This window comes from Triturus cristatus, chromosome 2_1 (genome assembly GCF_964204655.1).
Source record: "Triturus cristatus chromosome 2_1, aTriCri1.1, whole genome shotgun sequence".
Taxonomy (NCBI): Eukaryota; Metazoa; Chordata; class Amphibia; order Caudata; family Salamandridae; genus Triturus; species Triturus cristatus.
The window spans coordinates 31,736,221-31,754,199 of NC_140581.1; the positions used below are offsets into that span (position 1 = coordinate 31,736,221).

At 49.5% G+C, this 17,979-nt stretch overlaps 1 protein-coding gene across 7 annotated transcripts in view; it reads left to right on the forward strand.

Moving 5' to 3' along the window:
- LOC146863653 (putative E3 ubiquitin-protein ligase HERC1) overlaps positions 1–17,979 on the forward strand; it is a 1,482,062-nt gene that overhangs the window by 463,347 nt on the left and 1,000,736 nt on the right. For all 7 annotated transcript variants that reach the window (XM_085627737.1, XM_085627739.1, XM_085627735.1 and 4 more), the window contains exons 25-26: positions 1,793–1,841; positions 16,826–17,055. In XM_085627737.1, coding sequence (XP_085483863.1) covers positions 1,793–1,841; positions 16,826–17,055 — 279 coding nt within the window. The remainder of the gene's footprint in view (positions 1–1,792; positions 1,842–16,825; positions 17,056–17,979) is intronic.

The following is a 17,979-nucleotide window of genomic DNA, read 5'->3' on the forward strand; positions in this document are numbered from 1 at the left end:
TCAGGATAGAGTCCTGCAAACGCCATGAACGTTACCGTGGGCCCAGCTGCCTCAGGGCAAACAGCCACTCATGTCCCAGGGTGTGTTGACCGGGTGTGAGGATAACGCGGCACAGAAGGCCCTGACCCAGGTGGAAGGACTCCAGACCCAGCTGGATGCTTTTTGCAATGGTTCCAACAATACAAACGTTTGCCTCTGTTTGGCCTTACTTCCTAGTTGTCTCTTGCTATTGCCCATATGTGCTACAGCCTTCCAGTGTTAAGAGCCGCAGGGAATGCAAAAAGGTGATTTCAGAGATTCACACTAACGACAGCTATTGGTGGTGCTGGTGTTTCACGTTTGAGGTGGTAAAGTGCATGCGTATAGCTCAGAATCTTCATTCATTCACCACGGCTACTCCCCAAGCAGAACACGTGCATCGTGAACCCAGCAGCCCACTTGAAAAGTGCTGCTCGTGGATGGTAATACCTGCAGCACACATGCCAGCCCATAGGATAGCAACCCATCCTGCATCAGAGGCCCTGCCTCTTTCTCAGAGCACCAACAGCTGCTCTGGACCCAGACATGGTCTGAGACCACACCTTCCTGTGCTCTCTAAATGACGTGTTTCCTCAATGACTCGTTTGGAGTATGGAATATCCATTCCCACCCTTTAGACTGACTAAGGGTCCAATGTGTTAAGATATATTGTTACGATTGTGAATTAAAACCAGAAAAAATCACTCAAATTCTCAAGTTATGGTTATGGTATATCACACTCCAACTCAATTCAAAATTATTTAGTAAAATCTAACTAAGCCTTGACATTTCTCCTCAACGTTTTAAACATTTTGTTGCTAAACTTCTTGGTACAGATTTACAAGAACTGGCGCATCCTTGCATGTTAGCAGAGATGTGTCAGCTAAATTGTGTGACGGAAAAAAAGCCTTGCGCCACCATGGATGCGTCGCATTTACAATACGATGCACTGTGGAGCAAGAATAGACAGATGCGTGACGCATCTTTTGGCAGAAATGAGGCGCATTGCTGGAGTCGTGTCGTAAGCATGACGCAACTCCAGCAATGGTCAGGAATACCTATTCCCATCATGCTGTGTGAAGCAGGCGCAAGGTTTTGACGCAGTGGCGTCGTAAAAGTCACTCAGTGAAATCTTGTAGATTTCACTGCGTCACTTTTACGAGGCTTTCCTTGCGACGGAACGCCCACCCTGCATACATTATACCTGACGCAGGTATAATGTAGCACAGGGCTTTACAACGTGACGCATCTCCCTAGATGTGTCATGTTGTAAATCTGTCACAACATTGTGCATTGTTTATGACACCGCTGGATCACAGAAGTGACGCAACGGCGGCGTAAAGTTGTCGCTAGGGGCTAATGCACTTTATTTGGTTTCGCAAACATCCAGCATTACAAATTAACACTATAGAGCCTCTGTCTCTTCAGAAAACATCACAAGAAAAGCAGCAATGTACGAAACCCATTCCTCCTTCAAACGCTTTGTTTTATAGGTGCGAAGTAACCTTCGAAATGATGACAGCTTAGCTATTTTGTGAACAAAATGATAAATAGTTTTTCTAAAATTTCAGCAAATCAAACCAGCTCGATTTTTCTGCTTTCTGTTTTACCTTTAACAAGGAAAAAAACTTTTTTTGATTGAATGGAGCAGAAATAGAGCTTTAATAGCCTGATCTGTCTTCACAAAAAGTGATTAATGTAAATAGGTTTACCTGTCAGAAATCCGCCGGAGACTCTAACTGGATTGAATGTTTCTCTTTTCATGTACATGAAGCTACCAGAAGCTGCTGTCCCTCCGTCCACCATCCTGCCCTCCAGACAGAGTAAGACGTGTTGTTCCTTGTGTGTTTGATTCCACTTTCTGCGTGAAATGACCAGCTCCCCAGGCACACCTCCAACACTAGCCATGTGGAGCAAGGCTATGTTAATGCATTGTACTTCCCAATGTCTCTTTTAAAATCAAATGGCAAATTTAATTTGGAACCTCATCTACATGTGCTACGGCTGAAAGCTTGGAGTTCTCTGTGCCTTCATCTCACACTTCTTGTTAGCACATTCTTTGCCTTCCTCCCACTCTTCCTGACAGCACATTCTGTGACTTCCTCCCACACTTCCTGACAGCACATTCTGTGCCTTCCTCCCGCACTTCCTAACAACACATTCTTTGACTTCCTATTACACTTCCTGCTAGGACATTCTGAGACTTCCTCCCATACTTCCTGCCAAAACATTATGTGCCTTCCTCCCACACTTCCTGACAGCACATTCTGTGCCTTCCTCCCACACTTCCTAACAGCACATTCTTTGACTTCCTATTACACTTCCTGCTAGGACATTCTGAGACTTCCTCCCACACTTCCTAACAGCACATTCTTTGACTTCCTATTACACGTCCTGCTAGGACATTCTGAGACTTCCTCCCACACTTCCTGCCAAAACATTCTGTGTCTTTCTCTCACACTTCCTGCCAAACATTCTGTGCCTTCCTTCCAAACCTTCTGTGAGCTCATTCTTTGTGCCATCATCGCACACTTCCTGACAGCACATTCTGTGCCGTCCTCCCACACTTCCTAACAGCACATTCTTTGACTTCCTATTACACTTCCTGCTAGGAAATTCTGAGACTTCCTCCCACACTTCCTAACAGCACATTCTTTGACTTCCTATTACACTTCCTGCTAGGCCATTCTGAGACTTCCTCCCACATTTCCTGCCAAAACATTCTGTGCCTGCCTCCCACACTTCCTGCCAAACATTCTGTGCCTTCCTTCCAAACCTTCTGTGAGCTCATTCTTTGTGCCATCATCGCACACTTCCTGACAGCACATTCTGTGCCGTCCTCCCACACTTCCTAACAGCACATTCTTTGACTTCCTATTACACTTCCTGCTAGGAAATTCTGAGACTTCCTCCCACACTTCCTAACAGCACATTCTTTGACTTCCTATTACACTTCCTGCTAGGCCATTCTGAGACTTCCTCCCACATTTCCTGCCAAAACATTCTGTGCCTGCCTCCCACACTTCCTGCCAAAACATTCTGTGCCTTCCTTCCAAACTTTCTGTGAGCTCATTCTTTGTGCCATCATCGCACACTTTCTGACAGTACCTTCTGTGCCTTCCTCCCACACTTCTAGCCAGCACTTTCTGAGACTTCCTACCACGCTTCCTGTCAACACATTCTGAGCCTTCCTCCCATACTTCCTGTCAACACATTCTGTGACTTGCTCCTACGCTTCCTGCCAGGACATTCTGAGCCTTCTTTCAAACCTTCTATGAACTTATTCTCTGTGCCATTATAGCACACTTCCTGACAGTACATTATGTGCCATCATTGCACACTTCCTGACAGTACATTCTGTGCCATCATTGCACACTTCCTGACAGTACATTCTGTGCCATCATTGCACACTTCCTGACAGTACACTCTGTGCCATCATTGCACAATTCCTGACAGTACATTCTGAGACTTCCTACCACACTTCCTGACAGTACATTCTGAGACTCCCCCCACACTTCCTGCCAGTACATTCTGTGCCTTCTTCCCACACTTCCTGCCAGCACATTCTGAGGCTTCCTCCCACACTTTCTGCCATCACATTCTGTGACTTCCTTCCACACTTCCTGCCAGGACATTCTGTGACTTCCTCCCACACTTCCAGTCAGCACATTCTGTGACTTCTTTCCACGCTTCCTCCCTAAACATTCTGTGCCTTCCTTCCAAACCTCTGTGAGCTCATTCTCTGTGCCATCATCGCACACTTTCTGACAGTACATTCTGTGCCTTCCTCCCACATTTCCTGCCATCACATTCTGTGCCCCCCTTACAAACCTTCTGTGAGCTGTCTGACAGTACATTATTTGCCTTCCTCCCACATTTCCTGTCAACATATTCTTTGTGCCTTCCTCACACACTTCTTGCCAGGATATTCTGTGCATTGTTCTCACACATACTGACAGCATATTCTGTGTCTTCTTCCCAAACTTCCTAACAGCGTATTGTGTGACTTTCTCTCAGACTTTGTGAGCACATTCTCTGTATCTTTCCATAGTAGCTCTTAGTTAATTGTGTGTCTCTCCTGATCACATTTCCTATTACATTCTCTATGCATTCTTGTCACTTGTAAGCACATTATCCACCACTTGATGTTGCATATTGCTGAAGCATTGATCAGCCCTTCATTTCAGTGCATTATTTGTGTTTTTTTCTCAACCTACCTTCTTTTTGTACATTCTCAATTCCTCCCATTCACAGTATGTGTTATACTTATTTTCTTTCGGTAGCTTCAACTCAAACTGTACCTCTGTACATTCTCTGTTCCTTTCTCTCAGATTTTCTCAGCAGTGCACTCTCTCTTCCCTCCTCTCCCACTTTTGGCAGTAGATCCTGTGTTGCCTTCTCTCATTTTTATGTCGAGCCTAGGCAGCACGCATGCGCTGTCTGCAAAACCTGGTGTAATGGGTATACGGACTATAATTCTGCGTGCTGCTTGCCATTGGGTCACTCGGGTGTTGCTCTGCTTTCCTAGCTCCCTATTGGCTAGGGCTTCCAAGACGTCATTTCCGTTTCATGGCAGGCAGCACCGATCAACTACAGTTTAGTTACGCTGGAGGGCTGCTTCTGCTTTGTTTTGGGACTACCTCATTTATCGTCATGGCACCTGGTTCACAGGCCATCATGCTCATACGTTTTGCCCACTTTTATGTGTCTTCTTGCTGCACCCGCAGTTTTTTATTCACTGTAGATACAGTGCAGCCTAGTTCCAGTGCTGCCTTTTCCAGTGCAGCCTTATCCTCATGCTTCTGAGGGGCTACTTGTGCCAGTCCTGAGTAACTAGTGCTGCTTCCTTCCAGGGCAGTTTCACATGAGAGAAGCCTTATTCCGGTGCTCATTTGCCCGGCCACTGCTTCCTCGTGTAGCGCTCTCTTGCTCCTCGGCTTCATTACCGTAGACCTCTCCATCTGGGTAATAGAATGTAAATATCATGGGGCACATTAACTAGCGGCAGCGATAATTATCACTGGCCGCGCCCAGGGCGAGTTTCCCTATCTCCAGCTATCGCTGGAATTCATCGCCAAGCTGGCGCTGTATTTACATCGCTTAGCGCATTGGCGATGAAAATTCCAGCGATAGCAGGGAAATGTCCCAACATCGCTGGAAAACCAGCCATGTTCCCTGCAAAACAGCGATGACCTTGCTGATACGACCCTGTGGTCGTAACCCCACATTCCACCTCCCATGCAAAGTATGCCTAACACTGGATTTTAGCAGACGTTAAAATCCAGCGTTAATGGCCGTTTAGCACCATTTTGTTTATCGCTACGCCGGCCGGGGCACTGTTGTAAATATCGCGAAGCTGCCTTCAGCGATATTTTCCAATGTAGTCTATTGAGGCACGCCTACTTTGCATCTCATTAACGATGCGATGCAAAGCGAGTGCTAAATCACGGAAACACGCGCTAGCGTGTCCTTGCTAATATTGCGATAAAATTATCGCCGCTTTTCGTCTGAAAACGGACGCTAAAGCGGCGATAATTTTATCTCCCCCTCTTGTTAATATGCCCATATGTCTTAAGGAAAGGGCGCAGTACCGCAGGCTGTTACAAGGCGTCCCTAGTAACAGCCTGTGGTACTGCACCCTTTCCTTAAAGCCTAATATAGGAATTCCATTACCACGAGGTTTAAAGAACAAGCGCAAACATTTCTGTGCATTTTGTTAGGCTTTTTTAGCATTTGTGATAAGAACAGAAATTCCACTTATTACGGAAAAATTGCTCGCGCTAATTCTTTGAGGCCCATCGTAATAGAATTCCTATATTAGGCCTTCAGGAAAGGGTGCAGTACCACAGGCTGTTACTAGGTGTCTGTGGTACTGCACCCTTTCCATCAAGTGGAATTTCTTTCCTATTATGTATGCTACTGCTAGCATAATTTTTAAACAAGAAAAAACCATTAACATTTGCAACACCAATAGCTCACATTTTCACTAATGAGAGACCTATTGCATTGCAAATGCTTGTTCCTTTTAGTACGCTGTCTGTGCTTGTCTTCCACACCGCATTTTCCGCATCTTCTGCTCTCTTTTCCTGGTAGCACATTCACTGTTACTTCCTTCCAGTACAATCCCTGCGTCTTCCTTCCATGGGTTCCATTAGTACCGTCTCTGCCTCTTTTATCTACACTTCACTTTACAATATATTCTGATATTCTGTCTCTTTTATGCACTCTTCCTGGTAGTAATTCACCTGTCACTTCTAGTTGTGTGATAATGTGAGGTCATCATGGTTGAGGGAGCCAGAGCAGAGAACATCCTCTCTGTAGGTGATTTCCACAAGTCTGCCCTTGATCCGCCTCCTTACTTACGACCTGCACACTGTAGAGAGTACACATCAGAAGTTACCTGTCAGACTGATGTCCTATTACTTACCGGTAATCTTCATTACTCCGGGTCCCGTAGTCCTCGACACCGTCATGGACAAGTGAGATGTAACTATCTCACTGACAGAAAAAGAACGAAGGAATGCTGGACCTACCCTTCCCCCTCCCACTGGGAGTACTTAAGGAGTACCGTCCCAGCATTCCTCCTGAAATACCAAGCCCCAATGAAGGCCGGCAGACAGGGAGGGAGGGAGGGAAGTCATGACGGTGTCGAGGACTACGGGACCCGGAGTAATGAAGATTACCGGTAAGTAATAGGACATTACCCCCAGGTCCCTCCGTCCTCGACACCGTCATGGACAAGTGAGAAATACCAAAGCAAACCCCGGCATTCATACCAGAAAACACAACAAACCACCAGGATAGCAAACAAACCCAGAGATTTATTGGAAAGAAAGTAGAAAAAAACATTTAGGAGCGAACAGAGCTCAACACCCCCAATGCAAAACCTCCATCATCCCCCAACAGATTGAGGAGCCGATAATGCCTGATGAAAGTATTGGAAGAGGCCCACGTGGCAGCCCTACAAATCTCAGAGAGAGGAACACCCTGAACCTCCGCCCAAGAAGCAGCCACCCCTCTCGTAAACGACCCTGAACCCCCAAAGGAGGAGGAGAACCAGACAGAGAGTAGGCCAAGGAAATGACTTGCTTCAGCCAACGGCCGATGGACACAGAAGAAGCCTTACCCCCAAGCGAAGCCGCACCAAAGGAGACAAAAAGGGAGTCCGACTTGCGAAAAACCGCCGTACGGTCCAGATAAATGCGCAAAGCCCTGCACACATCCAACAAAGACCACTGGGGACCACCAGGAGAATCCAAAACAGAGCCCAGGGCAGGTAAAACCAACTCCTGACACCTGTGAAATTGCGAAGAAACCTTCGGCACAAAAGAAGAATCCAGTCGGAGCACCACACCCTCCTCCGTGAAGGAAAGAAAAGGAGGCCGCTCCATCAAGGCCCCCAACTCCCCAAGACGACGAGCAGAGGTGACAGCCACCAGGAAAACCACCTTGAGAGTGAGAAATTTTAAATCCACCACATCCAAAGGCTCAAAAGGAGGACCGATCAAAACCCGCAGGACCAAAGGTAAATCCCACAGGGGAAAAGAAGGACGAGGAACAGGCCGAGAAACAGTAAAACTGCGTAGAAGACGAGAAACCAAGTCTTCAATATCCGAAAGATTCCCCCACGGGGAACGAAAAGCCCGAACAGCGGCCCACTGGGCCCGCAGAGTAGACACAGCCAAACCCTTCTCGAAACCTCCCCACAAAAATCGAAGGACAACCTGCAAGGAACAGAACAAAGGGGAGACCCCCAACGTCGAACACCAACGATCAAAATTACCCCAATGCCTATCATAAGCCTTAAGGGTACGTTGAAGAGCCACCGCTAAATGTTCCGGGAAACTGCGCCGTCTCCAACCCTGCCTCTCAACTTCCACACCGACAACTGCAACCGGAGAAGCGACAGGCACGGGGAAGACCGAAGCGGAGACGGAGACAGGGGAAGAAACCAGGGACCCTGCACCGCCAAAAGACGCACCGTTGGAAACCAGGACCTCCGAGGCCAAAACGGCAGGACCGCCACCACCTCCCGATCCTCCTGACACAAATGGGCCAGAAACCTGGGAACCAGAGCCAGGGGGGGGAAGGCATAGAGGAGACGCGACGGCCACGGGAGAGACAGAGCGTCCACCCCCCAGCAACCCTCCTGCAGAAACCGGGAGCAAAACCGAGGGAGCTGAGCATTGTGCCGGGAGGCAAAGAGGTCCAGAAAGGGACGCCCAAACCTCCCGCACACAAGCCGAAACGCAACCGGGGTGAGAGACAACTCCAGAGAATCCGGAAAGCACCGACTCAGGGCATCCGCCACAAAGTTGTCCACTCCCCGAAGATGAACCGCCGTCAGAGACAGCAGATGGCCCTCCGCCCAACAAAACAGGGGCACCACTATCGCATTCAAGGAAGCCGAACGAATCCCCCCTTGATGATTCAGATAAGCCACCGTCACCATATTGTCGGACCGCACCAACACGTTCCGACCGAGCAACAGATCCCGAAAACCCATCACAGCTCGGGACACCGCTGTGAGCTCTCTCCAGTTGGACGACCGGCGGCTCTCCAGGAGGGACCAACGACCCTGAAGGGAACGAGACCCCAAGGTCGCCCCCCAACCCAAGGCGCTGGCATCCGACGTCAAGACCAGAGAAGGAGAAGACTGCAGGGGCAGACCCAAAGACAGATGATCCCTCACAGACCACCAAAGAAGAACCGGAGACACAGGAATAAGAACATCCAAGTCGCGGGGCAGGGGATCCCAGAGAGACAGGAGGTACACCCAAAGGGGGCGCAGATGAAAACGTGCCCAGGCCACTGTAAAAACTGTCGCCGCCATCAGACCCATAAGACGCGACCAAAGGCGTACCGGAAAAGCACCCCCCACCCGGAAATGACGAGCAAGGGACACCAACGTCACAACCCGAGGCTCGGGGAGGAACACACGGTTCAGATCCGAACGGAAGCGGGCCCCAATGAAAACCATGTCCTGTGACGGCGTCAGCTGACATTTGGGCAAGTTGATCAGAAAACCATGGGCCCGCAACGCCGAGCACACCACCTCCCTGGCCTCCAGCAACAGGACCCGAGATGGAGCATGGATCAACCAGTCGTCTAAATAGGGGTACACCATCACCCCTTGGAGATGAAGCCACGCGACCAAAGGCGCCACCACCTTTGTAAACACCCTTGGCGCCGACCGTAGACCGAATGGCAACACCATGAACTGGTAATGACGTCCCTGAACACAAAACCGCAGAAACCTGCGGGATCGAGGATGGACCAAGACATGGTAATACGCATCCTGAAGATCGAGGGTACACATGAAGTGACCCGGCAGCACCAATGGAATCACCCTCTGCAAGGTCTCCATGCGGAAAGGAATCTTGGCCACCCATTTGTTCATAACCCGCAGATCCAAAATCAAGCGGAAACCCCCCGTGTTCTTTGGAACCAGAAAGACCAGGGAATAGAAACCCAACCCCGTCTCCAACGGAGGAACCTCCTGAATGGCACCCTTCCGAAGAAGGTCCAGAATCCCGAGAGAAAGGTGAGACCGCTTCACACGACTCGAAGGCCAAGGAGTCGGCCGAACACCCGAGTCTGGAGGAGGAGCCGTAAACTCCAGAACATAACCCTGGCGAATGATGTCCAACACCCAGACGTCGGAACAAGACTGAACCCAGGCATCCAGGAAGAAGCGCAGCCGCCCTCCAACCAACAACCCGGGAACCACCGCCAAAGAGTCAGGAACGTGGCTTGGCAGGAGGAGGGGACTTAGCCTTACGGTCCCGACCACGGCCAGAAGCAAACCTACCCTGGCCTCTCACAAACTGCCTACGAGAAGCAGGGCGAAAGAAAGATTTGGGTTTAGAAGGGACAGGAGCAGCAGCAGAGACCGTAAAAGAAGAAGAATGCTTCTTTTCCTTAAACAATTTGTGCAATTTGGCCTCCAACTCCCCCCCAAACAACATTGTACCCTGAAAGGGCAACCTCAAAGCGCATGCTTTCTGCGCAGAGTCCGTCTTCCAGTCCTTAAGGACAAGACTGCGACGTGCAGCCACACAAGCCCCCCCGGACAAAGCAGAAGCCCGCACAACGTCAAAGGAGACATCCGACAGCAGCTCCACCTGACGCTCAATCTGCTCCAGCAAACCAGAACAGTCCGTGGCATTATCCATAGACTGATAGAGAGACTTCAGGTCAGACAACAGGGACTGCGACACATAAGTCCCGTAGATGCCCGCCCTCAAGGCCAGGTGGGAGCCAGAATACACCTTACGGAGCGCCACATCCGCCTTTTTGTCAACCGGATCCTTCAGCACAGCATCTTCAGCAAGGGAAGTACGCCCCACCAAACTAGCCACAAAGGAGCCAATAGGAATAGAATCCGGCAGATCAGTAGCCATATCCTGCAGAGGATAGAGCTTAGTCATGAATCGCGGAATCAGAATGCGATCAGGATCAGCCCACTCGCGCTTCAAAACATCCTTGATGAAGGGATGGACAGGTACATCGACAGTGGCAGCACTCTGAAACTGTCGCAACAAAGGGCCCCTAGAGGTACTAGGCGTGGCCTCGTCAGGGAACCCCATGTTCTCTTTAACATGCTGCACAATAATGGTCATAGCATCCTTGTCCACATATTTGCCCTTCAACTCTTCATCCCCCAAACCAGCAGACTCATCGCCACTAGAGGCCGAAGAAACAGGAGCAGGACACCTGCGACGGGATCCAACATCACCCATCTCAGTCAAGGTTTCCCTGATCAAGCGCTTAATATGCGCATCAGCACCAGCATCACGGCGCCTGGACCTGGCAGGTGAGGGAGACCTGGAAGTACTAGAAGAAGAGGAAGACCTCTCCCGGTGACATCTTTTCCTGGAATGCTTTCCCATCGTAAAGAACACACCAACAACAGCAAAATCGCCAGAGAGAACAACCGCTATGCGGTACTCACCCCAAACGCTCGTTATAACGAGTTTCCCAAAGCCGGTAACCTCGAGGCGCCTGACTTCCGTCCACACGACCAAAAACCGGAAGTCAGGCATGACGACTTCCGGCCGGGGAAGGAGCTCCAACCAATCTAGAGGAGCAGCTCGGCCGCGCCCCCCAGCAAGCCCGGCAGGCCAGGGGAGGCGGCCATCGGGCCAAGAAGAAGAGTCTTGCCGGTGGCAGTGGCAGGCTCTATCCGCTCGTGCTGTGTTTATTTCATGTGTCACACTGTTACCGCTGACCCATAGCGTGGTATTTTAATTTTAGCGAGTAAGGCTAAATTTTAAAAGTTTTTGTGTGCTCACTTAATTTCCTGTCACTCACTTCCTTGCCGACTCCCGCCCCGGTCCGCCGCGTCCATTTCTGGGCGTTTGTTTGCGGAGGGTGAGGAGGAGCCAGCACTTCCGGGCTCGGGCGGCCAGGTCAGCGTTCTAGTTGCGCTGTAGGCGATGTGTACTTAATCTGCAGCCTCACGCAATCGCGCTGTGGAGAAGAGTCTTGCCGGTGGCAGTGGCAGGCTCTATCCGCTCGTGCTGTGTTTTATTTCATGTGTCACACTGTTACCGCTGACCCATAGCGTGGTATTTTAATTTTAGCGAGTAAGGCTAAATTTTAAAAGTTTTTGTGTGCTCACTTAATTTCCTGTCACTCACTTCCTTGCCGACTCCCGCCCCGGTCCGCCGCGTCCATTTCTGGGCGTTTGTTTGCGGAGGGTGAGGAGGAGCCAGCACTTCCGGGCTCGGGCGGCCAGGTCAGCGTTCTAGTTGCGCTGTAGGCGATGTGTACTTAATCTGCAGCCTCACGCAGTCGCGCTGTGGAGAAGAGTCTTGCCGGTGGCAGTGGCAGGCTCTATCCGCTCGTGCTGTGTTTTATTTCATGTGTCACACTGTTACCGCTGACCCATAGCGTGGTATTTTAATTTTAGCGAGTAAGGCTAAATTTTAAAAGTTTTTGTGTGCTCACTTAATTTCCTGTCACTCACTTCCTTGCCGACTCCCGCCCCGGTCCGCCGCGTCCATTTCTGGGCGTTTGTTTGCGGAGGGTGAGGAGGAGCCAGCACTTCCGGGCTCGGGCGGCCAGGTCAGCGTTCTAGTTGCGCTGTAGGCGATGTGTACTTAATCTGCAGCCTCACGCAGTCGCGCTGTGGAGAAGAGTCTTGCCGGTGGCAGTGGCAGGCTCTATCCGCTCGTGCTGTGTTTTATTTCATGTGTCACACTGTTACCGCTGACCCATAGCGTGGTATTTTAATTTTAGCGAGTAAGGCTAAATTTTAAAAGTTTTTGTGTGCTCACTTAATTTCCTGTCACTCACTTCCTTGCCGACTCCCGCCCCGGTCCGCCGCGTCCATTTCTGGGCGTTTGTTTGCGGAGGGTGAGGAGGAGCCAGCACTTCCGGGCTCGGGCGGCCAGGTCAGCGTTCTAGTTGCCCCTACTGCCTATAAATGTGTGTTGGCCAGCGACCGCGCAGCGGACGCGTGCAGCGGGCGCGCCGGAAGCGCGCCGAAGTCGAGCCAAAGTCAAGCCCGTCTGCGCCCGTCCGCGGCCGGACGGGGCGTGGGGCCATACACCCTGGCCTACCAAATACCCTCCACATACGGTATGATAAACAAACCTTGTTGAACCTCCGTCCTGCTATAACACTACCATGTCTACACTCTATGAAGGCTCTATCATTACACAACTGTTCTATGTGCCCTTTTACTTCTGAAACTGGCTCCAAAATAGACCCCCCTAAAAAACTGATAAATGCCGCACTGCTTAACTGTAGATCTCTCAGTAAACACTGCATCCAAGTTTATAATCTACTCGAGGATGAAGCACTTGATATTTTGCTGTTAACTGAAACCTGGCTTGGCGAACACTCTGACCCAGACATCATAGAGGCGTTGCCTCCTGGATATTCTCTCGCTAGGCTTGACAGGCAAGACGGTAGGGGTGGAGGAATAGCTATCGCTGTTAGAGCCCCATTGGAATGCTCCCTATCCCCCCTGACAATTGACCACTGCGAAGCTGCTTCATTCACTATCACACTGGGGCCCCAACACTCCCTATCAGGTATTCTTATATACAGACCCCCAGGCAGACTGTTTGATTTTACAGCTAGCCTAGTAGAGGCGACAGCACATCTCGCCTTGAGGAAATCCAGACTCCTGGTGCTTGGCGACATGAACATTCATTTTGATGATGTCCAAGACAAGGATGCCTCATGTATAAAAGCTGAATTACTTTCCCTGCAGCTAGCTCTTAAAAACCAGGACCCTACTCACAGACAAGGTCACCTGCTCGACCCCATATTTGGCAACTGGAATGGAGTAGAAGCGCTTCCTCCAATACCCGTTCCCTGGTCTGACCACTTTGTCATTCCCTTACAAATATGGGTGTCCGAGTCTGAAACAAGGAGCGATAGCACGCAGATTTACCAATGTCGAAAGTGGAAAAACTTTAACTTAGACACTTTTATCGACAATCTTGAAGCGGCAGGACCTCCTGGAGGGTCCGACTGTGAGACCGCCTATACATGCCTTAAGAACTGTGTCCTAACTGCCCTAGACAATACCGCTCCCATCCGTAGGTCAGTAATTAACAAGAAGATGAGGAAACCCTCCCCGTGGTTTACTTCAGAACTTCAGGTTGCTAAATCTGCATGCAAAAAACTGGAACGTGAATGGCGCATTAAATTTTGCCCCACAGCCAAAAACCAATATAAAAAAGCGCAAGCGAGTTACTATAAACTTATCCGTTCCGCTAAAGCACTTCATTATAAGACCCGCATTGGAGAGGCTGAAAACTCCTCAAAGGAGCTTTTCAAAATTTTCAAAGAAATTTCGGTGGTAACTAATGAGAGCAATGCCCAGAATGACTCTGTTGAAACGTGCAATAATATTGCTAAATACTTTGCCAGTAAAATCACCAACATCTACGCAAACTTCTCTAAGGATTTGCCCTTGGGCTCTGACTTTACTGAGATTTTGGAGATCACTCATGCTAAGACATGCCTAAACTGCTTCTCTGTCCCTCCTACCACAACCTTAAATAGTATCTGTAAAAGCATCAAATCAGGCTCCCCTCGGGATCCTGCCCCTCCCAAGATACTAGCAGCTAGCCTTAAAGTCTTAGAACAACACTTTAGATACATTCTACAACTCTCCTTTTCTACGGCCACCCTCCCTGCGGAGTGGAAGAAAGCCATTGTACTTCCGATAAAGAAAAAACCGAACATAAGTCAGGATATCCTAGAAAACCTGCGGCCCATCTCGTTGCTACCTTATCTGGCGAAGGTGGCCGAAAAAATAGCTAACAGCCAACTCATGGCCCATCTAGAGTCTAATAATGCTTTCCACAGTTCTCAATCAGGGTTTAGGGCAGGATACTCTACTGAAACCGCCCTTCTGAGAGCGACCGAAACCTTACGGGCAGGCGCTGATGAGGGCCAGACTATGGCACTGATTATGCTTGACCTTAGTGCCGCGTTCGACACTGTGGCACATTCCATCTTGCTGCAGTGTCTGAACAAAGCCGGGGTCACCCAGGAAGCACTGGGCTGGCTAAAAGCCTTTCTCACCAACCGCTGCTTCCAGGTTCAGAGAGGCATGTACCTCTCTGATAGCATAGCTTTAGAACAGGGGGTACCTCAGGGCTCTGCCCTGAGCCCCACCCTGTTCAATCTTTACATGGCCCCCTTGGCTGAAGTGGTTGAATCGTTCGGCATTGAATTAGTCTCATATGCCGACGATACCCAACTCCTCATCTCCCTGTCCCAAGCACCCTCCATTGATGCCGACAACTTTAAAACCTGCATGCAGGCTCTGGCAGGCTGGATGACCCAGCACTGCCTGAAGCTAAATGGTTCAAAAACGGAGGTTCTGGTAATTGGAGGCAGGGATACGAGCTGGACCAAGGAGTGGTGGCCATCATGTCTGGGGCCGTTACCCACTCCCTGCAAAGCAGCTAAGAACCTGGGGATCTGGGTTGATCCCAGACTCTCCTATGACAGCCATGTGCACAAAGTGGTAGGGAAATGCTTCGGGGTGATGAAGACCTTGAACCGTACCCTAGACCTCCTCCCTCTTGAAGCCAGGCGCACTATGACCCAAGCTTTAGTGACCTCGAGGATAGACTATGGTAATGTGCTTCTGCTCGGAACAACACAAAAAAACATCAGGAGACTTCAAGTACTCCAAAACACGGCAGCACGCCTAGTCCTTAGACTCCCAAAAAGATCAGCCTCTAAACCAGCCCTAGCCACTCTGCACTGGCTCCCCATAAAAAAGAGAGTCCTATTTAAAGCACTTCTAATGTGCTACAGGATCATCTCACACAAAGCTCCCCCCTACATGACTGATCTGGCTATCCCCTACGAGCCTAACAGAACTCTCCGCTCTGGGGGAACTGGATTGCTTAAAATTCCCCGCGTCAAGAAAGCCAGAATGGGTGGTTGTTCTTTTCGTGTAATGGCTGCCAAAGAATGGAACTCTCTCCCCATGAGTATCAGACTAGCGGATTCAGAGACCTTGTTCAGAAAACTTCTGAAAACCCATCTGTTTTCCCTTTAATTTTCCTCTCCTGGCCCTGACTTTTCTCCATAGCGCGGGGACACGCCGGGATGGCGTCACCATGCGCTTTACAAGCCCCTTTATTATTATTATTAAGAAACCAACGCGGTATTACACCGCCGCGAGGTTTACGAAATGGAGAGGCCCGCGCCACTCCCCCCAAGCCCAGCAGGGAGGGAGAGGCCAACAACGAAGGGCCGCCGGCACCAGGTAAGAACCAGCAGCCACAATGCGATATCCAGAAAGAAGGCAGGAGCGCCCCCGCTCCTGCCGCGTCCTCACACCGTCAGGAAGACAGAAAAAGAACAGGAGGAATGCTGGGACGGTACTCCTTAAGTACTCCCAGTGGGAGGGGGAAGGGTAGGTCCAGCATTCCTTCGTTCTTTTTCTGTCAGTGAGATAGTTACATCTCACTTGTCCATGACGGTGTCGAGGACGGAGGGACCTGGGGGTAATGCTCAGTTGGTGTGTGAGTCTGCACGACAGGACATGTTTTCCTTGTCTAGATGATAGTTCACTGCTTTCAGTCCATTACTTTGAGAAGTCTCTCCTGGGGTCGAATGTGACGCTTGGGACGAGTTGGTTTTAGTTCACGCATGTGACCCTTTGTGGGAGTGTGTTGTGATCAATGTTCCTATCTTCCTCTTGTGAAGAGACAAAACTGGGTCACTATAGAAACGACAGAAGGACGAGCAGGTCAGTGTCAGGGCTTAACCATCTCTTCCCATCTCAATCTCTTCGTTCATGACAAAGCAGTTCCTTCTGGCACAGCAGTCTTTTTATGGCTCCAGCTCCAGGATGTCCGTCACGCCCCTATTCAGTGACCCTATTGCTGAGCGCCTTGGGGAAGATCAAAGCGTTACCTCTTAGTGTAAGGCCTTTCAATGGCGTTTCACGGCAACATGCAATCTGCAAAATATCTCTAGTTCCTGTTGTACCAATTGTGCACTTTCTTGATAAAAATCAAGATCTCTACAGATTCTCTGCAGCTTCCTCTCAAACTTCCAGACATTTCATCTTCTGCCTCTTCCTCCCATACTTCCTGAAAGCACAGGCGTTGCCATTTCATCCTCTATGCCCTTTGAGTGCCGGGTATGCCTTTCCAGCCTCCATTCCTGGTAGTACATCTTTGTCATTGTATGTTGTGTCTCTTCTTCCCACAGTCTCTGTTAGTTCTTGTTCTGCAGTCTCATCCCGCATTGCTCATTAGTACAGTCGGCTCATTATTAACTCTGCCTTCTCTGCTCATTCCTTTTCACTCTTCAGATTTTTCCTCACTCGAGAAGACAGTTGATCCTTGGGATAATGTTTCCAAGGAGTTATCTCAAGCAGGCAGTAGCGGTACCCCCTCACGTGCTCAGATTCTAGCCAACATACGTGAGTTAATCAGCGGAAGCCTTCCTCCCCCATCAGGCCAAGTTGGGAAGCAACCAGTCCCAGAGGAACTCTCCGTCGCCATTGCAGCCGCAATGAACCAGCAGCAAAAAAGGGCAGAGGTAATGTGCATCTTATTGTATTGTAGTATTTCCATAGCGCTTTCTAACCTCATGTTGAGTCCTCAAAGAGCTTTTAGTGGGTTGCTGAGTATTATTGCATCTAAAAGTGCATAGATGTGAGAAGGGTGCTGGTAGAATTCATATTCGTTAGTGTTTGTTGTTTTCTGTAGGGGAGAGAGATTGTGCTACAGTCTTGGTGCATTAGCAAGTATGTGCTTCTTACGCTTGGGGATGTGAGTAATGGAGTACCCCAAAAGGATTGCAAAGTAGTACATGCAAAGCACTCAACAGTTGCAGCATGAGGTCTTATGGGTCCAGAATTTGGGAGTAGCCGGGTCTTGGTTTCTCTTCTGGATCCTCGATGGTTGTGGGTGGGTTTTGTCCTCTGCGGGAGGATACCAAAGCTTGCAAGTCTGTCCTGTGAAGGAGCTCCCACCTAGGTGAATCTTTGATGAGGGGGTCTTATCCAGCGTGGAGCCTGTGTGATGTAAGGTTCATCTAGTGGTTGTATCACCTAGTTTGGGTTGTAATAAGGTTGGTCTCATCTCATGAATCACCTGGTGTGCAATGCAGAAGGTTTTGAAGGATGGTCTTTTTGCAACTTGCAACCAGCGAAGACCTTTCAGAGTGGGGGTAATGTGGTACAGTCTGTTTAAGAACTTGTCTCACTGCTACAGTCTGGATTTTGTTGTAGTTTGACAATTAGTGATTTTATAACATCTAATGTAAGATCCAGACAGTATGTCACTAGAGGCAGAGATGCCTGAATCCTGTGTGAAAGACCTATGTGCGTTGAAGCATTCCCAGTACATTGAAGGTGTCTCCTCACTCTTTGTTCTAGGTTTTCAAGTGAGAGCTTCCTGTCCTTATTCACACCAAGATTTTTTACTTCACTTGATATTGTTTGAGACCCTCAAATTTTAG